This window comes from Camarhynchus parvulus, chromosome 5 (genome assembly GCF_901933205.1).
Source record: "Camarhynchus parvulus chromosome 5, STF_HiC, whole genome shotgun sequence".
Lineage (NCBI taxonomy): Eukaryota > Metazoa > Chordata > Aves > Passeriformes > Thraupidae > Camarhynchus > Camarhynchus parvulus.
The window spans coordinates 55861796-55888897 of NC_044575.1; the positions used below are offsets into that span (position 1 = coordinate 55861796).

A 27102-nucleotide genomic window follows, 5' to 3' on the forward strand; every position below is an offset into this window, starting at 1 on the left:
ACCCAAACCATTCTGTGATCCCTCCACTCTTTTCTTCTCAACCCCCATTATGGTAGGTGCCTGCACAGCCTGAACCTCCAGGGGCTCTGCTGGAGCTGTTATCCTGCATCCAGCCAAACTGGGCTGGTCTGCACACTGACCACGTGGGACACAGGTATTCAGGTATTCACTCCTCAGTATTTCTTTGGAATGACAACTTGTACTCCCCAGGTAATCCTGGATTCAACTCATACACACACACATAGTAATAAAATTTATCTCACTTTATCATCCCTGAAAAATTATGGGAAACACTGCTCCTTTCCATGACAAGGAGAGACAGAGGAAGGTACCCTTCAAATACAGTTTTTCCTCACCTAGTGTCAGCTGTAAGTTTAGGAAAGAAGAAAATCATACAGATACACACACTTTCCTAACTTTCACCAAACTTATTTCTATGTACACACAGGAAATCTCAACTTCCTCACCCTGTGGTCTGACAGCCAGAAACAAGTCCATGAAACACAGATCATCAGAGCAGGACCTTGCTCCTGCTGACCCACAGAGCACCATTAGTGCTGCAGCTGAGTCTGAAGCACCACTCCCAGACAGGACAGCCTCTTGGAGTTAACCTGACAGTGCAAAGGGGACTTTACACAATTCTGCAAGAACAAAGTCTCAGTGGTGTCCGGAGGGGGGGAAAGGAACTCAGTGACACAAAGCAGGAGAGAGTTCACTCAACCAGACCATTTGCCTTTTGAGTCACTCCCAGGCTGCTGTTGTCTAGAAACACAGCTCAAGTTTTACTTTTGCATCCTTGGCACTGTAGTGCTGATGCAATTTTTCTCATGCTTGCCCTCAGCCAAGCTCCCTCACTTTCCCAGCCCTCTCACTCTTCACACTAATCCAGGGGCATTTGGGCTCCCCAGTGCTGTTCCACCTGTGCTGAGGGAGAGGACAGGCTGCTAAAATCACAGCCAATTTCCTCTGCACCTTCTTCTTTTCTTGTCTTTTCTGGTGTTTATTTTTCACACAAAACCCACTTGGAGGTGGATATAACCACTTCTGCCCACTCTTTTAACTCCAGTAGGGTTTTTTCTCAAAAAACATGTACATCTTTAACCAGCTGGAGGAAGAACAGGCTTCAGTCTCATTTGTGTCCCCAAAATATAAAGCTACAGGCAAGGCTGCCTAAGCCTTACTTTTGGAGAGAGCATTTCAGCTAGGCCAGAAGTGTTTCAGAGCTCTCATTAAGACTGGGGGTTAGCATAAAAATGCCAAGAGACATCCTTGGCTTTAGCAAACAGCTGTGACAGGAGTTTGGAAATCCAGGGTGCAGAAGGCAGAGCAGTACTAACACTTCCCTAGGGAGATGCTGCTTTCCAGCCCCTGCTGTTACCAGGCTCTGAGGGTGAAAACATCTAAGCTGCAATCTCTCATCCAAATTTCCAAGCCTTTGGGCCAAGCACTGCTACTTGAGATCACCAGTCCATGGAGTGACTCCATAGGCTGAGCCCTTCTCTCCTCATCTGAAACCACGCTCAGAAAGGAAAATCCCTGCAGCTTTCCTGGGGAATTTGCTTCCCATTACACCATCAGTTTCTGAGATCTGATTTTCAATATGTCCCACCATTCTGCACTCAAACTACGCTGGCTGTAAGCCAGGCAGGGTGGCTGCACTGCATTTGAGAAAGGCATGCACAAAGTGAGCGAAACACGCTGCCAAAAACCCACCCCCCTTATGGGAAGCAAGAGGATTGTATTTCATTTTGCAGTTCACTCAGCTGAATCCCAAAGCTTCAGCCTGCCTGGAAAGCTCCCCTCTCTGCTCCAGCACTTTTTGGTGGCGACAATTAACAAATTCAGAATATTGATACGCTGTAACAAAGTAATCTCTAGCTGCACTCTCCCTGTAAGAGATTTGTTGCAGCAGTCTCTGCTCTCTGCAGGCTCACACAGTTTCTCCATGATCAGACCCTGGTGACTGCTCTGTCAGCTGATGGCAAACAGTATTTGAAATAATTTATTTGACACACAGAATCCCAATAGCTCCTTGGAACTGCATTCAGGTAGGGCAATGGAAAAATTAATTAAAATCAAAGCAAAATTCACGTCTGGAATAAGCTGAAGTGGTCTGAATCCATTCAGCAGCAATTCTCCTATTCTGCACTTTTATTACTCCTACAAGCAAATCCATGCCCAGTTTGACTTGCTCACACAAGCAGAGGAGAGCTCACTTTGAGTCCTCTCCTCCTGGCTTGAAGCCTCAGTACCTGAATTCCCCAGTGACACATTCAGACAGGGCAGGGTACAAAAGTGAGATGTTCAACTTTCCTCCTCTGAGACTATTGACTCCATCAAACCTTGCTGATTTACCTCTGCCCTACTCCCTCCCCAGTCCTCCAGGGGAAATTTCAAGGACAAAAAAAAAAAAACATTAGAAAGGGAAACAGATAAAAAGGTTTTTTTCTGGAGCACAAATATTTCCGCTTTCAATTCTATACGAAGTCCCAGGGCACTGAGGTTAGTTTTGTTTTCCTTGGTACCAGTGTTCACAAACCCTCCAGAAACACCCAGTGATGTAAATGAGGTCCTAAAACGTAGTTTTGTTATTATCAAGAAACTGCAAAGATGAACAGGGTGCAATCTTCAGAAATCATGTGGTTTCTGACAGGGGGGAAATTGGTGAAATGCAATTACGCAAAATGAAAGCCAAACAAGGCAACCGCATCTGTGAAATAAGTACTAAAACTTCCTATCCTTGTTTAAAATGAAGCTCTTCACAAAGGCAGATGGATCCAGTGCTTTCTAAACCTAGATATATCTCTTTGTAGAGCATCTCTAAGCACCTGCACCCAAGTACACCTAAGAATTTGATTTTCATTTGAGCTTTGTACCATTCAAACTCAGAGAATTCTCACTAGTCCTGTTCAAGGTTAGAGACCAGAACTTCTAGTGAGGGGATAATCCAGTTATTAAGGCTACTAAGGCCTTAGCCTGCAATACAAGAGAATCCAGGTTTAATTCCCTGATCTTCCACGGGCTTCCCATGCCATGTAATTACTTACAATCATTTATGTCACTGAAGTAGCTGGATGCTGATTTTCCAGAGCTCTTAACATCATGGTTAAAAAGCACTGTCACAGCTCCAAATCAGAGAGCTCAAGTGCATGTTTTGTTGGAGAAAAACAAAATAGCAATTAGACGATGCTCATTTAGTCATAATTCTGCATCTAAGAGAAATATTAGCATCAAAAGTGTGTATAAAAGAAAATCTACATACTTAGCAGCTAGAAAATTTACTCTTTCTCAAAAAAAACCAGGTTTACCACTCTGTGTTATACTAATCCCTATAAATACCAAAATGACCAAATATTATCAAAAATATAATGAAAAATGTAATACCTCAGCAGTGATAACATTTGTTATCATTCAAAAGAGATCAAAGTGTCCGTGTGTGTGGCTTCCATTTTAATCTAGAGCCCCAGACAATCCCTTGACAGGATGTTTCCTTCCCATTAAAGCCAACATGCTCTGATGCTTCTTTAGAACTCAGTGTAAGAAGGAAAGGAGGAAAGAAGGAGCTCTTCCAGTGAACAGCTCTTGGCCCAAAAGCAGCCACTGTGAAGCTGCAGAAATTCAGCCTGCAGGCAGCCATCACCAGTGATGAAATTGGTGAAATAAGATGCAGCAATCACTTCCAGGTAGCAGAAACACTGAGGAGCTGAAGGTCTCAGTGATCAATTCCCACTAGTTAATCCCAAGACTTCTGGTGAATGCCCCAAAATTCAGCCTTTTTCCCCAGAGCAGACACAGTGTAGTGCTTCTCTTGAGCAGTGCCTGTGCATTTCAGAGAGGCAGCTTTGATTCCATTTGTTTGTCACCAGCAACACACAATGCAGCAGACAAGCAGAGGGGCTGGAATGGAGGCTGTTTTTCAGGCAAGGAAGCAGCAGTCACTGAGCTGACCGGGTTTTGGAGATGCTCAATGCTTTCTATTTAAATTCCCAGCTCCCTGCCCAATTCTGGCCCTCTTCCTCCAGTGCCCCTCATCAAGTTCCTTGTCTATTAATCACAGAAAGTACCTTAAGCTGTTAAAATCTGGGCTCTGAACACAAACTAAAGCAGCCTGGGGTGACTGCAGCTTGCACTGGCTGTTTCTGGGAGGCCCTATCAGCATGAGGAAAACACTCATTTCATCAAGAGGCTAAAACACAAATCATATTTTATTACACGCTGAGATTCCTGTTATGACAAGCATCTACATGACCACATTTTACCTCTGTCTCATAATTATGCAATATAGCTGCAACAAATCCACTCCTCTAGTACTTGTCACTGCAGAAGAGGAATTGGTACTTAAGAGGTACTTAGAGTTCCAGCTCAACCACTTAAACACTGCTCCAGAAGCTGCAATGAGTCTGAAGTTCATGTTTATATTTAAAATACGGAGCAAGTTATTTCCAAAACCCAAGAGAGCCTCCAGCATCACAATCAATCAATTCTGAGCACAACTTGTGATTTCAAAGCTCCTCTCACTCCTCCAGGAGCGGATTTTATTGTCAGTTGACTTTGGTGAAATTTATCAGATGTATTTTCAGCTATAGGAAGCAATTGCTTCACTCATATACAACAGAAACCCTTCAGCAGAAAATTTCCACATTTTCACAACTAAAAACTCTTCTCTTTCCCTCAAATGCTCCCATCACTGACTACCTCACTCCTCTGGGCCAGTGCTCCATGATATTCTATAAATTACTACCTTATCAAATTATTCCTTAGATCTTCTATTACCATAATATTTACTGCTATCCACTATTAAATGCATCTTTGTCCACAGTGCTTTCTCAAGAAAAGGGAATACTCTGATCCTTCTCTTTCTAAAAGGATCTTAGAGATAGCTGGTGATGTGATGAGGGCAGGAAGAAGTCAGTAGCAGAACAGTCAAGTTAGGTCTCCCAGTTCATAGTTTAACACTCTTGTCATAAATCACCTTCTGATTCCTTACAGAAAAGCCAGGCAGTTCCAGCGCATTAGGCTCATACAGAGCCCAAAATCTTAAAAGCTTAATTCCCATGTCACAGGCAAAGATGTGAGGCATGTGGATAAAAGAACTCCTGGAAAAAGCTGGGAATACATGGCAGGACAAGGACAGAACATTGCCAGCAACAGCTCTCCTCAAACCTTTTGCTGTTTCTTTTCCTCCCAAACACACAAAAATCAAACCCTTGTCTTTGCATGCAGATAGGCAGCAACCCTGGGGGATGCTAGCATTACCAGAGAGGATTATCAGCACGCCTTCACTTCTTGGCCATATGGTTGCTACTGATTAAACCCTGTATTTACCTGCTGCTTCTGTTCTGGGAGTTGACCACACACCGTCAATCATTAAGCAAGCAGGGGAATGCCCAGACACAGACAGGCTCACACTCTGCTTGCCAAGTTGGCTACTAAACCATATAACTCTGCAAACACACCTAAGTGTGGCAGGATGTTCTTTCTGTTTACCCTTCAATCCCAGATAAGAGGAGGGTCAGGGTCAGGATCTCACGTGATTTCTACGTGCCAATATCTTGGCCCTGCTCTCTTTTGCTGGAATTAGGCTGGAGACAGCTAGGACAGAGAGAAAACAGCCAAAGGGACTCACTGCTTTGAGGATGGCCACTGCATCCTGCTGCAGCCACGTTGGGTAGACAACTTCATCGTTCAGAATGGCCTCGAAGAGGTCGTCCTCGTTCTCGGCCTCGAAGGGCGCGTGGCCGCACAGCATCTCGTACAGCAGCACTCCCATGGCCCACCAGTCCACATCAGGGCCATACAGCATCTCCTGCAGGATCTGCAGCACAGGAGGAAAGAAACACCAACCCTGGAGCTTCATATGGGAGCAGGGGAGGGAAGAAAGATTTGGAAATGGTAACGCAGAGGTTCTCTGCGCTAACAGCGCTCTCTGTTAGGATGTCCAGGAACATGAAGTGATCTCACTCTGGGAACCCCCAGATCAGCACAAAGGTCCACCAAGGGCTGAATTAGCTTGGCTGGGTCACCTGGGAAGCAAGGCCTTAGAATGATGCTGGGGCTGAGCTGGAGGAGAAGGGGCACTCCAGCAAAACCTGCTGAGCAGCCACGGGTGTGAGCTGCCATCGCCTCCCCCTTGCCCTGGGGAAGAAAACACCTACCTGGCTCCTACTGCAAGGCTTTCTGGACAGGGGAAGCAGTGTGAGGGTGGGAGAACGGTGCAAACATCAACCACAGACAGAAATTCAATTGTGTTGAGGGATGTGAAACCTTCTCAGAACATCTGGCAGCATCTGGAGGGCAGCTGCTCCTTAAAAGAGGTGTTTATTCATTTTGTAGTGAGATTGGGGAATGACAGGGAGTGTGAGAGGTAGAAAAAGGAACTGTGGAATGAAGGAGAATTCAATCTCCTTTCAAATCAAACTGGGACAGCATCTGTATGTGCCTCTCAAGATTTCTGCAGCCGTATTTCCATTTTTCACCTCATATTTTCTAGAAAAAAAAATACAGGCTTATTTTGGTGCATACAGCAGCCTGAAGATTTACTCATGCTTTCCTTCAAAAGGGGCTGATGATACATCTAAGGAGGAAACCCTGAGCTCAGCAATCAAATAAGAACTGCCAAAGAACCTGGCAGTTCCATGCTGACCTACACTTCTCACATGGTGGCCATTTTTCCAACCAAGGAAAGGTTTCCTTACCTCTGGAGCAATGTAGTCTGGAGTGCCACAGAAGGTGGCTGTGGTGATGCCATCACGAATGCCCTCTTTGCACATTCCAAAGTCTGCCAGCTTGCAGTGCCCCTCGTAGTCCAGCAGCACATTGTCCAGCTTCAAGTCCCTAAAATGAGAATATTCAGAGTCACTGTGTGCTTGGAGCAGCCCCACACAGATGAAGACACCACCCCAGGCCTCAGAAGCTCACCTGAAACCTGGGCAAACCTCATATCATAAAAAAAATTAACAGAAGTCATGCAGGAGAGGTTTTCTTTTGCTTCATCTCTTTCAAAAGGGAGGAAGAAGCACCATTCTGCCAGTGCCATTTAATGTGGGCAGGTGCTGCAGGAGTTTGCCCACATGGGTTTCCAAACACACCACAAACCTGGCTGGCAGGGCTCCTGCCTATTTAGCTCTGGGAATCACTGGAGCAGAGGTTGCCAGAGCTGTCAGATTGTGTAAGGATGCTATGATGCAGCAAATGCTGCACACAGGCTGCACTCTGATTCAGCAAAGCTGCACTGGAGCAGACACTGGAGCTGGGGAGGACAGCAAGGACTCTGCAGAGGGCAAGCACCTTCCTTGTTCTCCTGAGGCCTTGGGGCTTCAGTCTCAGAACTCCTTGTTATCAGCCTGACTGAGAAACCCCATCTGGAGCATTATCCAAGCTGAGAAGAGAAGAAACTCCCTACTGACATCACACCACATGGGCAGGGATGGAATCTTCAGGCAGCACAGGATGCCTCCATCATAAGGCAAACTCTTAAAGTCCCCCCAGCTGTATCAATTCCAGCAGTGCACTGATACAAGCAGTGAACATCCCCCATAGCCCTCACTGGAGTGGGGACCTCCTTGTCACTGTCACAAGAGACCTGCAGCCCAACAAGCTGCAGGGGGACACTTTTTCCAGTACATCACCTCTAACAGCCTGGGAGCTCCCCATGGAAAGCAGAGCTGCCAAAATGACAGAGCTCTAACAAAGCTTATCAGCTTGCCTGACCTTGAGATTGCCCAAGGGAATAACCTGCAGCCAGAAGCACTGTCAGGAACAGCACGGGGTCATCTGCAGACTTAGGCAATGCCTGCCTAAAAATACACCAGCTCATAGCACCTCTGCTTTGCAGCTGCCAGACAAGCTGCAGGCAGCACTGCAGATGCAGGAGAGGAGCTCTGATGGCAGCTCTGTGCAGCACAGTCACAGCTCAGTTTTTGAACTGTCTCAGGTGTTGGCCCAAGAGCTGCCCAGAGCCATCACAGCAGCACCATGATGGGGTGGCTTGACAAAGCCACCTTCAAAGTCATTCTGATGCCCACATCAGGATCAAAAAACTAAATAAATTTTAGGGTCTCAGAACCCCTTCATGTTGGATCTTGATCCATTTTGCCCTTTGGTTGGATATCTATTTCCCTGGGAAGGGTGGTAACATCAGTGGTGACATCTCCACATCAATATAAAAACCAATGGTTGAGCTGAAATCTGAAACCAGCTTGATCCTGCTCATCGTCCATCTATGATCCTGACGTGAGAATCAGGGGGTTGATGGCTCTGTTGTGCTTTGGCATTTCCACAGCCCATGGGACTCCAGACAGCCCTCCCTCAGCTACACTGCTGCGCTGGAAAGATCAAGGACACATTGTGTAAGACAATCAGAGCCACATCCTCTGCCAAAGAGATAAGGAAAAGTATTCTTAGCCTCTTTTGAATGGATGGGAAAGCAAAGGACAGAAGTTAAGAAATTTGCCCGCGTCCCCCAGAGACAAGGCTGAACACCAGCTTCCTGAATTCCAGCTCGGATCTTAATCACAAGATCACACATCCTCTCTCTTGAACTTTAGGATGGCTTGGCTACACAAGCCAGCAGAAAGCCTTCTGCAACACTGCTGCCCTTCCCAGCAGGCCCACGAGCTGCCCAGTGAAATTTGGATGCCCAGGACAGTGCCCATGCCTGTTTCATGCTGCAGTGCTTGCTCTGGGCAGGATTCTCAGCAGGAGACACTTATTTTTTCCCTTCTGAGAATCACAAATGATGGCTGAGGCATGTGGGCAAAGGCTTGTCCTGGAAAGGCTTTAGGGGAGCACAGGGAGAGGTTTGTGCGTGGTTGCCCACGACAGCCCATCTTCAGCAGTAGTTTACAGCCAAAGCTCCTGTTGCTCTTCCCTGTGGTTCCTGGCAGGGCAAGGAAGCCCTCCAAGCATGAAGGCAGGCCTTGTTTTCAGGAATCTGCCACGATGTGGCTGAAATGGACAGTTTATTCTTGGCTTGGGTTTAAATGCAGCAAACACCTTCTCGGTCCTGGGCAGTGCTGACTATTGTGGTGCACCCCTAAAGATACAGCTGGAAGGGGAATTTTGGTGAACTCGCTTGAAGATCCCCCTAGCAAACCTCCTTCTGTTCCCTGAAACATCCACCACGTCCTGGAACACTTTGGGCATACCTCAAAATACACCATCCTTACATGTGAGCCAGCAGAAACACAGTCCCAAATGTGGGAGAGCAGAGGCAAGAGACAGCTACAGGGCTGGGCCAGCTCTGCTGAGCATGTCACCAGGGCACGCTGCCACTTCCCAGCCTCTGCCCCACAGGACGTGCTGCAGGATGTCCCAGACCCCTGTTAGCTGCACAGGGCACCATGCTCACCCCAGCTCTGAGATGGCAGGAGCCCTGCAGGTGCGAGAGCACTGGGCTGGCTGTGTCCTCCCAGAGAGCCTCCGTAATTACCATTAAATTTAAACTGTCTGCCTCTCTCTGGGTAGCTCTAACCACACGAGGCAGAGCTCCAGCCCTTGGCTCCTCCACACTGCACGTTAAACCCATTAACAGTGTCTGTTGTCTCCTCCTGACTTCTGTCCAGCAGTGTGAAACCCAACACTCGCATTTTCTATTTTCACATAACCTGTAATGTGACGTTACTCTGGCTCTCACTTGCTCAGGCCCTTGGCTACGTGCAGATCCTTTCAGAAGAGGACCTCCCATGACCACAGAAGGCTGCTCAATGCTCTCTGCTCAGCAAAGTGACAGGAGATCATCCTACACTTCCCTCTCGGAGGTCTCGTGGGCCAGCACAGTGGCAGCCTCAGCCACGGGCTCCTCTGGAGCCTGCTCTCTCTGGCTTCCCCATATGATAAATCCCTGGGAAAGCTGTGGTTTGAGCATTTGCCCCAAGCCATCCCCGCAGTTGTGAGCTCTGAACTCACTGCTTGATGCTGACAGGTCTCCCCATAAGCCAGCACGGCCACATGAGAGGAAAAACACTGACAGTTCTCTGAGATTTACAAGGAGCTCTTCATTTTCACAGCAAGGATTCCGGGAAGCTGATGAAACTGGAAACCATCCAGCTCAGAAAGGCCAAATCTACCTCATTTCCTTAATACTTGCATTTTCCATCCAATATTTTTAGCAGTTCCATGAAGCAGTAACGGCAGAGAGGTTTTCTGAGGCTGCGTTCTACGGTCCAGCTGAGGTTCTGCCTCTCACTGGCAAAGCCTCCCTGGAAAACAAGCTTCATCCTGACTCAGAAAAGGCTGTCTTTGTCCTCACCCTCAGCTATGGCACACTGGCTTAATGGCCTTGTTTAGTCTAGACCCAGAAGAAATGATAAAATGAGCTGCTTCAGTGTCACTCACTGGGAGAGGTGTTCTTTGCACATCTGCTGCTCGAGTTTGACGTTTGTAAAAAACCCAAAATTACAATTGCAGATGATCTGGTCCTTTTCCAAAGCATCTGTCAAATGCAATTTCCCTGCACCAGGGACTTTTGCCAGGGAATGTGTGTGATACACGTACCTGCCATCTCACTCCTGATGTAGAAACTGAATTTGAAAGGATGAAGTTGGGAGAGTTTTTCCCTTATTTTGGTTTCATCACCCTGTTTTGGTAAAGGCTGTACATGTAGTAAGGATCCAGAGGTGTAAAGGTGGCAGACACTGGCTTCCTGCCTCCCCTCAAGGTTATCCCAGGTTTGCTGATCTCAAAGGTCCAGTTTAAAGCTCATTAAAGCCTGGTGCTCCCATCCCAATGCAAATCACACAGTGGTGCCAGTCACAAAGGTAAATGTGGCTAACATGGAACTCCAGCCAAATGGTTTTCAAAAAATACACAATAAAAAACAAAATCCCCAAACCTGAAATTAGCTAAATGAGTAATTTTGGCTTTTCTGAAGGGGAAAACTTTCCCTTTAGACACTCCTTGGAAACACATTTGGGCGAGCAAATGTGCATTCAAGTTCCCTTGCAAGCAGGGATGAGATTTTAATTTTTCTCCACCTCTTCTGCTGAAGTCATTTTACTTCATAAAAATACTGCAATCTCCATCATGATGCAGAAAAATGCATTTCTATTGCCTGCTCTGGTAGCCAAACTAATACACGTTTCCAACTCCTGCTCCAAAAACATTGTAATTTTCTTTTTTAATGAAGCAACTTCAACAGGGGAGAATGAAAGATGTACAACCTGCAGAATAGCACAGTTGGTAAGATAGTTAAGGAAAAGGCAGTAGTTTTCAACTTGGAGGCTTTGCTCCAAATACAGTGGACAACAGATTTAAACCCATACTTTGATTAAATGAAGAGGAGAACAGATGGAGGTCTCAGTTTTATGTAAAGCCCTAAATACTCCTGTGAAGCTGATAATGTTTCCCATTTTCCTTTGCATTCATAAGGAACATCCAAACTAAAATACTTCCTTTTACCTGAAACCAGTGCTGTCTTGACTTGCAAAAAAAAAAAAAAAAGAATTGCTTTTAAAAAGCCTTAACATTTATTTTGGATCCACAAAACTATTTTTTACCTTTCTTTCCATACTAAATCTTGGAGTCTCAGTTAGGAAACTCAAAGAAAATAATTATTTTCATGAATCTATTCCCACCAGCTTTTGACTAGGGATCTCCACATTTTGTCCCCAAGATTTTATACCACTTTGGGAATTAAGGCAGTTTCTACTGTAAGTCTTGGGTTGTAGAGAACTTGCTTATAAATTCCCTCAAAGAAAATGGTTCACATCTCCCACGTTTTTCTAATAACAACCAGACATTATTTATTTCTACGATCAAGTAAGCTTTTATAACCAGAACCTCACACTCTCATAGCCCCAAGGAAGAGAAAAGCATGTCCTAGGCAGTGGTAAAGCTCAGTGGCAGCAGTAAATACAGGCTGAAGCTGACACCTGCAACATATTCTACCAGAGCTAAGACATAAAAACCCAGGCTGAGCTGCTGGTATTTGCTTAGGCACATCTTTAGGGCAGGAGGAAACACTAAAATCACAAAGGAAACACCAGGTTGCTGGTCTTTGATAATGGGAGCCACAAAGCTGAGATCAGAAAAGGATCAAGCTGCACCAAGCTGGGGAAAAAGAGTTGAAATCCTGAGTTTTGCTGCCAAATAAAGAGGTAGGACACTGCTGTTACCCAGCATATAAACAGTGGGTAGGCATTTGCACACACCACTGTGTGGGCATGACAGGCTGAGATGGAAAGGGTTGCTTTACACACCTGCAGCTTCCCAGCACAATTCCCAAAATCCCATGGGATTCAGTCTGTGTGCTCCATCCTCCCCAGCATTGCACAAAATAATGTCAAAATACACAGGCACTCAAAACATAACTTCAACTCTTGGTTTTCTTGAAAAACATTCCTTTGGGTAAAGAAAACATTTATTTTGGTTTCCAAACAACCTCTGAGGTGAAACCCACCCAGACCACTGTCAGCCACACAGACAGCCTGGCTACAGCAAACTGCAACCTGCAGTGCAGCGTCACAGGACAGAAATGAGGGGAAGATCTCTCCAGATATTTGTAATTCGTAATTACCAGAAAGTAGGAATGAAACACAGCAAGTGCCCTTCTACACTGGCCTAACAGCCAAAAGTTGTTTTCAAAATCTGACCAGACTTCAGTGTTTAGGGACTGTAAATAGAGCCACCACGGCTCCAGGCTGACCTTCTCATTTCTCACAACAAAGCAATAGCAGAAATGTGATATAATGATTCAAGGATCCAACTCAGACTCAGGATAAGTGGTACAAGTAAGTGAAACTCCACTGAAATCCACACTCATTGCTGGCCCACTGAGCAGTAGACAGGTGCCTGTCCTTGCTGGCCACGGGAGCCAGAGGAGGAAAGCTCCATCCTACAGCCACCTCAGCATGTGAGCAGCGCTCCAGCCAGGAGCCCAGCACCATTCCTGGGGCTTTTACAGCCCCATCCCACCACAGCACATCCTGCAGACTCCTCAGACAGCTGGGAGGGGAATGTGGCAGAGTACAACAAGAGCCTCCTGCCTTGTCTGTGCTTCACCCAAGCCACCCTGCTGGCAGCCAGAGCACAGAGCTTTGGGAACGCTCTGCAGCCATATGTTGGGATAAAGGTGTGATGGATTAGGGATACTCAGCCTCCAAAACAGGCTCCACCTCTCTTGCAACACAAGATGTTACAGCCTGATGCTATATGGACTCAGGTCCAGGGTCACACACAGCACTGGAACATGCTGGAAGCTCTCACCACAGCACATGGCCAAGGAGTGCCTGAGGGCAAGGTCAGGAGTGGGTGAATTAGCCCAAGACAGATCCTCACACCTGCATCTGTGCTCTTCAGGATGTCCAAAGGCACTTGGTATCAGTATTGCACACTCATGGGGTAAGTCTGATTCTTGCTCTGTTGCTGTTCAGACTAAACAGACTGGCAAGCACTGCACCCAGAAGTGCTCTGTCATTATTATTTTAAAGTCAAGCAGCCCTTCAAGCACAAGCACAAGTTCCTACAGGCATTCTGCCTGCATTAAGGCAGCACCATGGGGTTTTTGGCAGAGATGGGCTGGCACCCAGTGCTGCTGGCTGTCCATCTGCCTGACCCCTTCCTGCCTGCAGGGGCTCCCTGGAAGCAGCTCCCAGCCCACATCAGAGCACTGGCCCTCTCCTGCTGAACCCCGGGCTGCTGCTCTGGAGACCAAGCAGTGCCCAAGGCTCTGACTTCTCTTCCAGCACAGGAGATGGCATCACCCAGCATCCAAGACCTCTCTGGTGGTTTGAAGCACCAGCACTCCCACCTCCCCTCCCTCTGGGCACTTCAGAAGGGCACCTGTGGAAGATTAACACAATTACTCACAGGATTTCATTGCTGCTGATTCATCCTCTAGTTAAAACAAGAGTGTCAGGCTCAAGTATAAAGGCAGAGACTAAAAACCCTGGGCACACCACCAGAGATGATCACAGAGCTTCCCCCAAGCTGGTGGTACAGACCCAGTGGGACCTCACTGAGTCCCTCTGGAGTCAGGCACACCCACAAACTTCCCTTTACTACACCCACAGCAGCTGTAAGAGGGCTGATGACAGTGTCCAAAGGCAGCTTTACAAGGGCAAAAAGACATGGGGGATGTGTGAAATGGGGCAGCCACGAGCCAGAGCCATTACTGGTGAAACACAGACATGCTGGAGGTTGCCACACTGGAGTAATCCCAAAGATGGCACAACCCCTATAATTTATTTATGCATCCAAATTGGTGTGCGTGCATTTTTTAATAGATACTTATATATAATCTATGTATTATTTGCTGCACTTTTATGTGGGACTGCACTCAGGAAAGAGGAGCTACACTTGAAGTGTTTCCCTGGATCCCAGAGCATTTACTGCAGGAAGGGGAGGGTGGATGGAAAAAGGCTTCGTGTCCAGTTTTTGGTATGGATGCCACGCTCTCTCTCTCTGGATGAGCTGCCAGCCTAGTCCTGTGACAGACTCCTCAGTCCCACTGGGCAGCAACACTGGAATTTGCTGGCCCTGAAACATTACTTGCTAAGTTGCTCCCAACAGAGCTCTCCTTTTACTGTTGCCAGAAAAAGAGGGAAAAAGAAAAAAAAAGAAAAAAACCCCAGCAACCACAATGTTTCTTTTTGTGCATCCCATTGCCTGAAGTCTTCAGAAGAGGCACACAACAGACTCAAGACCCAAATGCAGGAACAAGAATACAGGAGACTGATGGAGCTAGGAGAGGTTAAAAAGCACAAGGCCTGTTGTGTCACTTTGACAAAAATAGATCAATGTTGATTCAAAGCCTGATATGGAAATTAAAATGAAATCAGGTTTGTGCCCGCAGCACAGCATGGTCCCAACACTACAAGATGGAGTGAGAGTTATCCAGGATTAGTCATCACCAGCTGCCCACAGCCCACCACAGGGCTGCTGAAGGCTCCAAGCTGTCCTGGTAGCATCAGGGTTGGCCTGTGCTGCGTCCCCCAGCACATAGGACAGGTCCCCACTGTGTGCCACTAACCCTGCCCTGGGGGAATGAGCCAGCAGCCCACACCAAAGGGACTCTCCTGCTCATCCCACAGCTGCCATGGAACCCACCCTCCTCACTCCAGTCTTAAGGGGAATATTTCACTCCTAGAAATATCAAAAGAAAATAAAAATGAAGGTGTCTCTATCCATCAGGATGATGTGTGCAAACCAGCCTGTGCTGGTACTGGGAATGCCAGCAGTGCTCTGTGGGAAGGACACTCCTGCCTGGAACCTGTAAATCTGGTCAGGCAGACTTCTCCACATTCATCTGATACAGGTAAGGTTCACTGTACTCTGAGCCTGACTCTAAATCCAGGGAAATCAGTGAAAAAAAAAACCAACTCCTGTCAAGTTTACTCAAATCCGAAATAGGCCCTGCCCTGAGGAAAAAAAAATTTACTTAACCTTATTAAGGCTCTGAATTACAGATCTAGATTTATAAGGCTAAGGCTATAGGTGCTAATCTCCTTTCTACAATGGAATAAACAAAGCTGAAGGCAGAAGTACTGTATTTTTAGACAGGATTTTTAAAAGCACCTTCCTTTGGCCTGTAGATTTCCACTGCCAAACTTACTATTAACTTTTGAGGGAGCATCCGTGCTGGCCCAGCATGGCTGCTTTGGAAAATCTCACCATCTGCACTGAATTTTTATGCACAGAGCAAAAGAACAGTCTCCCTGCTAGTGACACATTGTGGGCACAGAGCACACAGCCACCCCACTGCTGCACAGGAGGGTCTGCACAGGAGGGTTCTGCCTGGTTCCCCTTGGAAGAAATGAATGAATGAATTTCCTAGGAAATGATGTTTCTTAAAAAAAACAAACTGACACCATCGCTGATATAATTGGCTCTTTTTTCCCTAAGACTGCAGGGAACCTTTAGGCAAACACAGTGCTTTTCTGACTGCTCTGATCTCTCTGCTTTTGACCACAGCAATCACTTAAATATAAAATGGAAGAAGTTTTTCTAGGAGCCTAAAAGATGGGTCATTATCCCAAGATTTAGTTTCTCAATTCATGTGAATTACTGTTGTTATTCACTCATTACAGGTGATTCACCCAGAGCTGTGTGAAGCCCAAGGATCCTGGATAAGCAGGGCAGAGGCAGGGGGAATTCCTGGCTGGGCATGCTCAGCTCTCTGCAGTCCCACTCTGACTCCTCCCAGGCTGCCTGCATGCAGGAACCAGCAACACTGACCTTTGTGCCAGGCCAGCAGGGACACACCAGATCCCATGTGCCACCCCAAATGCCACACAGCATCAAACAGACCCCAAACTGCCCACCAACAATGCTGGCTGGTGCTATCCCCACGGCACATCAAGCACTTAACCCTTGAGTCTCATTGGGCTGGGCTCCCTCTTCAGCTGGCACAGGGGAACAGATGCTTTCCCAAGCCACTTCAGACCCTCTAAATTTGCCTCACCAGCTGACAAGGCTGCCCAAGTTCCCAAATTAGGTGCCTCAGGTGGCTCCCTGATTGTTGGTAAAGCAGCAGTAACTCAGAGCAGGAGTCAAGTGATGCTCACCTGACGCGGCTGGCAGGCACAAGGAGCTGCCAGCTGCCTTGCTCCTGTTATGTATGAAACAAATTAATCACCAAATGAAATAAGCACTGTCCCCTCTGACCCCATCAAGGAAAAAAACAGAAATGGGACATGAGTGAGGAAAGTCTGTCTTTACACTGCTCAATCCCTGAATTTTTAACACATTCACACATCAAGTCCCTGCAAGTCCCTTTGGCCTCTGACATGTGTGACCATGGAGAAGGATGCCCAGGGTGCTGTGCGTCTAGCTGGAAATATGCCTCCTGACATATTCAGATTTTATTATTTCAGCTGTGGAAGATCTGAAGCCATCAGGTTCCTCTTGCTTACACAGGTTGCAATTTTATGTTTTGCTTATAAATCCCTTTGGTCAGAAAGAAGACACCATAAATCCCCACCAAAACTTATTCCTACTCTAGGGAGACAAGAAACATCAGGCAGAAACCTTGGTGCCTCTTGCTGAGGCACCACATCAGATAAAAACTCAGAATTAGAGATTTTCTACCTAGACCTCCCATGTTTGTAACACAGGCCATAATTGCACAACAATACATATTTTATATCACAATACAAAGTTAGTCAACTTGAAGGTAAGGTGATTCTCAAAAAACTCCTTGTCTGTCCTCACTAAAGTTACACCCAGGTGACACCTGAAGTGCACTGTTTTTTAACTCATGTCCTCATCAAAGTTTAGCACTCTCCACCTACAAGGCTACATTTTTATTTTGTGGCAGGAAAGTACTTCTTAATGTTATTGACAATTCCAGTGGGTTCAGCCATCAAGTACTTCAAACCCATCTCCAGAGTCAAGTACTGCTGCTCTCAGACTGGACTGCTGCTCTCAGATACTCTCCCATTAATAAATAATTGATTGAGGACTAATGGAAAACCATGGAGGCTCAGGGAAAGCAGAATGACTGTACTGTCCTGAGAAAAAGGAATAAAAAGGACATTATTTCAATACCAACATGCTGAATGCATCACCCACAACTGACATATTAAAGCTAATGAGCCCCTGGAACTTTTCTAGATGGATTTGCAGACATGGAGCAATAGATGGCCCATGTCTCCTCTGCACTTTGGGGCCATCATTTGTAAGTTTACCTGTCCTCCATTTCTGTTCTCAAACAGACTCCACAATGCTTCACTTCACAAATGGTTTGCAAACTTCTCCATGGTTTTGCATGAGGAATGATTGCACAGTACCTGAAATGATCCCATGGCTGTGACAGCACAGCTCACTGTTTGGGGGTGGTGCTGTGGGTGCTGCAGTGTGCTTTGTCCTAGGCTGTTAACAGGAAGGCAACCACACCATGACAGAGCAGCTGCTTTCCCATCAAGGTTATGTCCAAGAGCATTTGGAATCAGCTTTTGAACACTGGGTTACTTCACTTCCCACCTCCCATTGTCCCTCTGGTGACTTGGGAAGCACCACAGTGATACAAATGCAAACCCATCCTGCTTCCTCTCCAGCCAATCCCTGAATTTGGCACTGCAGGTTTGGAATCCCTGAGTTTTCCTTGCACACACTGGTATCCCCACAGCCATCCCACCCACCTGGAACTCAACCCTTGGGCATTTGGTTTGCTGCCTGTTGGCACTCCTGGTACCACCAGCAACCATCACCACGGCTGGAATGACTCAAACCAGAGAACATCCAACAAGATGATAATGTTTATCAACAGCCTCTCATCCCTCCACAGCAACCAGGGCAGCTCTGCCCAGGCATGGAGTTGACACCCAGGGTGATGCTCAGATGCAGCAGGCTGTGTCCCAGAGCTGATCCCAGCTGTGGGGATCAGGCAGAAACACTTTTTCTGCACATCCCCAGATGAGCCTGCCTGGCAGACTTCTTTGGTAAGTGTTTCTCCACCCTGGCTTTCCACGTGGAGCAGGAGCACTGCACAACCCGCCGGCCCCGGTGTCCACACGGCACCTTCATTCCAGAGGAGTCAGAGCTGGTGACACATGACTCAAACACTCCGTGAGCTGCTCTTAATCCCAGCAGCCAGTGAGCAGAGCTCCCCTCTGTCCTCAGCTGCCCTTTTCTGGGCAGCTGCAGCTTTTCCTGGCACCTGACTAGAAACCCTGTGGCTTTTACCTCGTGTGCATGAGGTAAAACGTGGATTTGGGCTTAGAGCCTTCCTGCATCCTGAAAGGGAAGTGTTGGGGTTTAGCACTGTCCAGCTGCTAAGGTGGCATTGAGGCTGCTTTTTAGAACCTAGAGACAGCAAGATCCCTTTTGCTGGTGATTTAAGTCTCCTCCTCCAGCAGCACAGCCACAGTGCTCTCCAGCTGTACCTGCCCTGTCATACCCTGTCCCATCCGTGCTTTTCAGGGCAGTGAGGGCGCTGCAGAGATGGAGGGGGAACCCAGTGCTTCCCCACACCCTACAAAAACCTCAAAGGCAAGAGGAAGGCCCTGTGTGTGGCACAGCTGCAGGCTCTGCCCCGGGCAGAGGACAGCACTTCACCTTACTCATGTTACAAGCAGTTACAGGAACAGAGTAATTTCCCGGGTGGCTCTGGCCAAGCTCCCCCCACAGCTCTGTGTGGTGCTACACAGGGAATCATAGAGGAGAATCACAGAATGGCTGTGGTTAGAAGGGACCCTAAAGATTGTCTCATTCCAGCCCAGTTGCCATGGGCAGGGACATCTTCCCCTGAAGCAGGTTGCTCCAAGTCCCCTCCAGCCTGGCCTTGAACACTTCCAGGGATGGGGCATCCACAGCTGCTCTGGGCAGCCTCAGCGACTTCAGCCTCTCTTCCCTATCACACCCCCCAAATTTTGCCTGACCCTGCTCACATCACACTTCACTGCTCCACAGCACTGTCCCCTAGCACGGGCTGAGCCATCCCCAGGACCAAGCCGAGCCATTCCCAGGACCAAGCCGAGCCATCCCCAGGACCAAGCTGAGCCATTCCCAGGACCAAGCTGAGCCATTCCCAGGACCAAGCTGAGCCATTCCCAGGACCAAGCTGAGCCATCCCCAGGACCAAGCCGAGCCATTCCTAGCTCCAAGTACCACTCAAAGAGTGAGACTGGGAAGTCTCACCCCACCTCCACACGAGTCCTACATGGCTCTGCTGTTGGTATAAACCACAAGTTACTTCATGACTTTCTGGCAGCCACAACTGGCATCATCAGCCAGTGAGTGGGAAGGGCTGTACACCCATGAGAGCAAAACGACAGAGAATTAAACCCTGCAGTGGGCTGGCAGAAAAGCCATGGTACTGAGAGCTCTCAGAGTAGCCAGAGAGCCAGAGGCTGTGACTCACTGGGAGAGGCTGCACAAAAATAGGGCTTTCAGCAAGACCCACAGGGATTTCTGCAGGGAGATTCTTCCCCTAGAGACAGGCAAGGGGGCTTGCCTCACCTTTCCCATCCGGGAGCAGATCCAATGACTGCTCTGCCAGAAGAGGAATTCACTATTGTCCGGCTGCTTGTTTCCAGTCTGGCTAAAAATGGGATCACAGGAGACTAATTGCTTCACTGGAGGAAAAAAAAGAACTAGTCTGGAGTGATGGAATTATTTTGTAGACTGTTGTTGTTTGGGTTTGTTTCCATCCTGGCTTAACGAGCATTAATGACTTCAGAGGGGGGGAGGAAAGCCATTAGGGAGAACACGATCCACACAGATACCTCTGGCCCAGCACACACTTCTGTCCCAGCCAACCTCTACAGCTCTAAAGGCATCCCTCCCTCCTCCAGCCCTTCAGAATGCAGGAAGGTGGCTGAGAGCAAAGGGAAATGTTAGTTTTTTCGCTTTTAATTGGCCTGACTGGAAGTGCCAGCCTCCCTGCAGCTCAAATACTTAAGCATGTTAGCTATGCTCAGCAGCAGCTCCAGAAAAACTGCTGTCCCTCCTCAGTGGCAGGGAAACAAAGGGAAAACATCCCAGAAAAGTGGATGCTCCTGGCAGAAATCAGCAAGGCCCAGAGCCTGTGAAATAAAGTTTGTTTGTTTTGTTTGAGGAAGCCACGCTGAATCTTCCGAGATTCATTCTGGTGTCAGCAGAGACAGAAAGAAACCCAAAGCCAAGACAGGTAATTAATGTTGAAATTCCTCCTTACATAACAGCACTGGGACAGACACTCACTTGGCCAGTGCTGTGCAGGGCTGTGCCAGCAGAGCCCAGAGAAAGCCTGGGAGCAAGCAGTGCCTGTGCTACACCCAGAGGCTCCAGCCACCCTTGCATGCTGTGGGCTTCAGGGAAATAGCGATTGTCTGGGAATGATGTGCCCATTTCTATAACCCAGCTCTGCTGAAGGACAGTTGTCTTTTAACTGCATCCCCCAGGGAACAGGAGAACAGCCTGAACTGCCCCAAACCACAGCAAGGTCCCAAGGAAGACACAAGCAGAGCAAAGACTTGGAAATATTATGAACTTCCCTGGAGAAGAGGTGGAGATTTTCAGCATGAGCCTAGTTGTAAGAAAATGAAGAGAAATTAGGGAAGGCTCTCAGGCAATCAAACAGTGACTTCAATTGCCCTGTTCTAGACACGACAGAATGTGAAATACCCAATACTCCATGCTACATTTAACTCATGCACAGGCAACAGCCAGGCCCCCAGAGACCATCGTCTCTCTTCCACGTGTCCCCATTCCAATGGCAGCTTACTAGCAATACTTGGCCTTTGCTGCCTTGCTTCCTGGCCAGCAGGGATTCAGAGATGCCATAGGCTGATGCTGGGAAGCAACATCCAACAGTTCTGGCAGGAACTTCTGACTGTCCTGTGGCTTGGGAAAACCATCAGTCCTGAAGGACCCCAAGGCAGCTCTGAGTGGAGATGATGAGGGGCAGTAAAGAGGGCAGGCTGCAAGATAGTGTCCCATTAATTTTATCACCCCAAATAGCTGTCCTTCCCCTGGGGCTATTACCAGTTTGAGTGAGCAGAGCAATTTCTCAAGATCAAAAGAGTGTAGGGGAATCTGTGACATAGAGACTTTCCACGCACGAATCCAACTTCAGCCTACTCAAGCCACAGATGACCTGTGGCTTTTGGGGTTTGAAAGCTGGCTTCCCTTTGCTCTGGCTCATTTCCAAAACCTCATGAGTTCCAAGAAGCAGCACAGTTTAGTACTGCCTTTTCTGACAGCAGACAGGGAACTATGTTTCAAGCTGCTCAGTCACTGATAAAAGATATTTATTTAACAGATATGGTGCCACAAAGGCTTATTTGGGCATTTTCACTTTGTGTAAGGATGGGGGGAAAAAACCATTAATTCAGGCTGGAGTTACACCAGTCCTATCTCAAACATACCACCAGCAGATCAGCTGCCACCCATGGGTCAAAATCAACTCTGCAGTGCCAGGCATGAGCTGACTGCCTGAATCTCCCTGGCTTGCTGCATCCCAAGCAGCACAAAGGACACCAAGAATTCCTGTGGGGGTTGTCCATGGCCCCAAAGAGACCCCAGCAGGAGCAGGCCCAGCTCTGGCTCCAGGCTCTGTGCTGCTCAAGGGTGGAGAGGCCGGGCAGGGCTGCCCCCTGACCTTCCAGGGGATGGACTGTCTCTCTGGGAGCTTGGCCAGCTGGCAGCAGTCACAGCTTCTCCTTGGCTTTCTCATTTATCAAGGCTGGACAGAGTAGCAAGAAGCAGGAGTCAGCTGCCAAGGTTTTTGCTCCCTCTGTGCTCAACAAGGTCTGAAGGTAGAAATTCTGGCTGTAAAGCTGCTGTTTGGGCATCAAGTTTCAAGCTACTGCTCAAAATATATGAGAAATTAAATGAGTAATACTGGAATGGGTCGCTCCAGCTAGGAAGATTGGTTATTAAGTAAAAGCAAAAAAAAAGAGAGAAGGTGCAGGAAATGTCAAAGGTTACAAAGTTGATAAGATTGTGTCAAAATCCCCAAAGCACAGATAAGCATACAATTCCTCAACCTATGGCTAAGAGACACTGACAAACAGAAACACAAAGCACACTAATTCAGCTTTTAGGCACGAGTCAGCAAGGACATGGGACCCTGCTACATTTTCATGCTCAGGTAAATGTCAAAAGGAACGTAACAAGATCCAGAGAAGGGAGGAGAAAACCCAAAGCCTGCTTGCTAAATGTCACACACCAGCTCAGACTCTCAGCACAAGTGCCACAGAGTCTGGACACAGAGACACAGGGCAGCCTCAGTGCCACAGCCCACGCTGGCTGACTGGAATGTCCTTGGAGAGTCTGAAGGGAGCATTTCCTCCTGCCCCTGCTGCCACACAGGTTTGCACATGGCATAATGTCCCCTTGCACAGCTAACCCTGCTTTTCCCAATTCCCCCCTCCTCCATCCCCCTTCCTTTTCCAGCACAACAGCCAAAGATGGCATGACCCATTCTGGCCAGGCACCATGACAAAAATGCTCCAGATCAGAAATGCTTCAGATGTGGATGCACACATCCCATTGGACAGACTTAGCCATGGCAGGATGCCTGGATCAGGGATTTAGCTAGTAAATAACCTCTCCTACTTGGAAGTCATCTTCTTGATTCATGAGCACTCCTCTACCACGCTGCTGAGAGATTTGTGGGAGCAGCTCTGGATGTTAATAATAAATTGTGCTTGTGAAACTTTAATTGATTCAGAAGGAATCAGCTCAGAGCATGGAGGATCTCTGTGGTTCTGAATACATCACATTTGTACACAGTTGAGACTTGAAGGCCTGCTCCCCTTCCCATTGTTGTCAGCTGGAATACTGCCACAGCTTCTTGAGTGGAATAATAACCAGGTAATACAATTCCAAGATTAAATTGTGCCCTCAGGCACAGCCTCATAAAAGGGGAGGTTCTCCAACCTATTAACAGCAAAGGTGCCCTGACTCAGAGGCCAAATGATGAGCAATGCTTTCCCCTTGCTCCATGAGAATAGGCCCCATAAACGGCAGCCTGGCCTGCACCAGCAGCTAAGGACAAGCCCCAGCAGCAGTTCAGCTGGCACACAAAGCTGTGCCCACCATCCTGCCCAGGCTACCACTGACAGGAGAGGGAATTCTCTCCCACAGACATTCGGAATTGTAAAACACTTAGTACTGCAGCACTACCCTGTCATAGCTGAAATTTTCCATTGTGTTGTTATTTTTAGTTTATATCTGTATCACTACAGGCAGCTCTGAAATAGAATCCATAGACAAGGTGTGACAGTGATGCACCACTGATATTAAAAGTTGCTGGATGGCTTTACAAAATGCCTCTGCTTGCATAAAAGCAGAGTTACCCACCTGCTCCCTGGCACAAAGAACAAGATCTAAACATTGGGATTATTGACCAAGGAAACATCAGGTGCCAATCTTGCTGCAGCTAAAAGAGTAAGTCAAATTCTCCCTGGCTAACTGCAGCTATTGCTGCAGGCCAAATATTTCAACACAGAGTCTCTCATTGTGTCCCTCACAAATACAGCAACTTCACTCACTGCAACACGTTGTGATGCAAGAAATCTTCCATTTCAGCAAGTCAGAGGAGCAGATGCAACAGCATTTTGTCAGCATAATCCTTCTTTCAAGAAGTTGTACAAAACATTTATTAAGATTGACAGAGAGACCTTTTCCCCAGCTATATATATCAGCCTCCCTAATGCCAACCCAGGGCTCATGTTCTCAGAGAGGGACACTGAAAGCTTCCTCCTTTTGAGATGGGTACAAAGATCAATAAAATTACTGGATTAACGCTGGGCAATTCTGGAGGGCTCAGAGCAAATGTTTTCAAAATTCATGAAATCAAACACCTGAATGCCTTTGGTATCAGGGAACATGCTAGAAGACAGATGAGCAGTTCTGGCTAAAAACATAATATTTAGGGGCAGTTTTTAAAAATAAATTTTAATTAACAGAAAATATATTTAAGTTGTGACCTTTACGACTTTAAAATAGAAAGAAGAGAGCAGGAAAGACAGAAAACCAGTATTTTCGTATAAAAGTTTCTTTGTTTCAAAAGTTCTAATCTAAATATTCCCTGGTGCTCTAGGACTTAAAGATTGAGCCTAATTCTGGTTTCCAAGTCTCCATTCCTTGCAAACTTGTCTGTAATTGTTACACATAACTATTTCTTAATTGCATCTGCATGCTCTTTAATTGTGAAATGCCTCCATGAGTATTTATTAGTCACAAAGGAATGCCAGAACACAACTCCCATCTAATCACCTATCCCCTCCACAGATGAGGGAATTTTTTTTAATTTTTATTGCACCAGCACCAGAATTCTCAAACAATGCCAAGCTCTCATTGCAAGCATTCCCTAAATAAGTCTGTGCCTGTAAGAGTTCACATGTTTTAATATGTAAATGTAGCAGCTACACCAAAAAAAAGTGAAAGTATGAGAGACTGGCATTCAGCAAAGGTTCTCCAGCCTTGGGGCAGGTGGATGAACTACACAAACTCTTGAGGCCCCTTCGAGCTGGGATTTTTAAATGATTTATACAAACTCATTATGTGCAGGGTTTGCAGGTTTTAAAATCAGCCCCTTTAAACAACCATAGAGGAAAAGTAGACACTGGCAGAGCCAACAACTTCTGTGGGCTATTCAGTAGTCCTTAGTCATGTGGAAAGTTCCACCAAAGTTCACAGACGATATACAGTGGAGTCAATGGGGCACAGAGATCTGATCTGTGCATCTCCAAACAGGACTGCTCTTGCTAAGCACAACTGTAAATCAGGCCTGAGCTGTCCTGCACTCTGACTGATTGAACATGACACAGAAACGTGAGAGGCTGGGGCTTTTTTTTTCCTCTCTGCACTTTCCATTTGATCAAGTGCAGAGAAACAATCCTTTAAGCACTGCATGCCAGAGGCTGTAAAAGAGTCCATCTCACAGGCATGCAACAACCACAGCAGAGGGGAACACTCTGTGCAAGATGCACTGTCTAGAAGCACAAATCAGTCTACACGAGTTGTTGACTGTCAGATAAGACAGCCACAGACATCACTACACTCCTGACCCTCAGACATATCCCTTTATGTTTCCTAAAGCTGAATGAAGTGTTTCCAGAGACTCCAGCATGAAAATTCCTCTTCTACACTAAGCAGTTGTTGTAGGGATGGGATTGCTGAGGGAGGATTCTGTGCCAGTTTGCAGGTTTTAGCTGATTTGCTTCACTCATTCACCAAATAATCAGCTTACATTTCATCCCTTCTGCTGCTCTCAGAAAACAGCACATCCTTCATTTTGCTCTGCTTACATTTATATCCACTCTGGTCTTTGGGGCCCCAGCCCCACACTACACTGAGCCTCAGAGCTCCCCCAAACAGACTTCTTGCAGTGACAGAGGGCAGATCCCACAGCTGAGGTTATGGAGACTCACACCCATTCTGGCGCTGGCTGAGCTGTTCCCACCCTTTCCTCAGATGCAAACAACTCTGCCCACACAGCCAAATCCACGGGGAAAAGAGGCATAAAATACATCAAATCAGCAACAGTTACCTAGAGAGGCATCAACTGCAGCACATTCAAGCAAAAACTTTCACTGAGCAATAAAACAGCTTGGGTTGGAAGGCACCTTAAAGATCATCTCATTCCAACCCCCACTGCCATGGGAAGGAACACCTTCCCTGTCCAACCTGCCCTTGAACACTTCCAGGGATGAGGCATCCACAGCTTCTCTAGGCAACCTCTGCCAGGGCCTCACACCCTCACAGCAAAGAATTTCTTTTTTATATCTAACCTCCATCTACCCTTCTTCAGCTTAAGGCCATTCCCCCTTGTCTTATCACTGCATACTCTTGGAAAAAGTCTCTCTCCAGCCTTCTTGTAGACCCCTCTTAGATATTAGAAGGCTGTTATCAGGTCTCCAGGCCTGGAGGTCATTCTTAAAAGGTCTTTCAGAAAAGCTTAAAAACACCTGATTGAACCAAAGGCTTATCTTTATTTACCAAGAAAACAAAGCTATGCACAGCACCTAAGCAAACCAGCAGTAATCCCTGGATAGCCCCCCAGCCAGGCAGTTTGCCTTGCAGAGAGAGCACTGCTGCTATCAGCCACAGATCCAGTTCCACTGCTCATTTACCTCCCCGGGGAAAGCCCCTTGACTTCAGGGGAAACAAGATCTGGCTCCAGATGTGAAAAAAGGCATCAGAATAAACAAAATCATCAGCTGAAAAAAACCCCACCAAACAAAACACCAACAACCAAAAAACAAAGCAAAGAGTGAACATGAGGAATCCCATGCCTACACTGTCTTGACCCATGGAAAAAGCAAACAGCACACTAATAAAAGTTGCTCTGTTAACAGTGGCTGTATGTAATTAGGAAAGGCATTCAGCTTCTGTTTTCAGCATGTAATTTTTAATTGATTTTGCTGAAAGAAACCTTAGTGTTGTTTCAGTTAACAGCAGTCTTTCCAGCAAAACTGGTCTCCATAAAAGGCTTATGTAAAGCTTCCTCCAAGTGTCACAGGCTCATTGTTTGAATTGGCAGGGAATTAACCTGTTGCAAAAAGCCTATTCCCTATAAAAGCCAACAGTCATGAGACACAGAGCTGCAGACCTGATGGGTCTCCTCCACCAAGGAAAGGTGATGAATTCAGAGGCCTGGCCAGTACCCAGCAATCTTCCCAGATCCCACAGGAGAAGGTTTTTCCCTGTCATAAGAAGTCCCCCCCACAGTAA

At 47.0% G+C, this 27102-nt stretch overlaps 1 protein-coding gene across 2 annotated transcripts in view; it reads right to left on the reverse strand.

The window, feature by feature from the left end:
• PRKCH (protein kinase C eta) overlaps nucleotides 1-27102 on the reverse strand; it is a 113512-nt gene that overhangs the window by 12538 nt on the left and 73872 nt on the right. For both annotated transcript variants that reach the window (XM_030949160.1, XM_030949158.1), the window contains exons 11-12: nucleotides 6696-6834; nucleotides 5627-5815 (exon numbers count right to left, since the gene is read on the reverse strand). In XM_030949160.1, the coding sequence (XP_030805020.1) occupies nucleotides 5627-5815; nucleotides 6696-6834 (328 nt within the window). The remainder of the gene's footprint in view (nucleotides 1-5626; nucleotides 5816-6695; nucleotides 6835-27102) is intronic.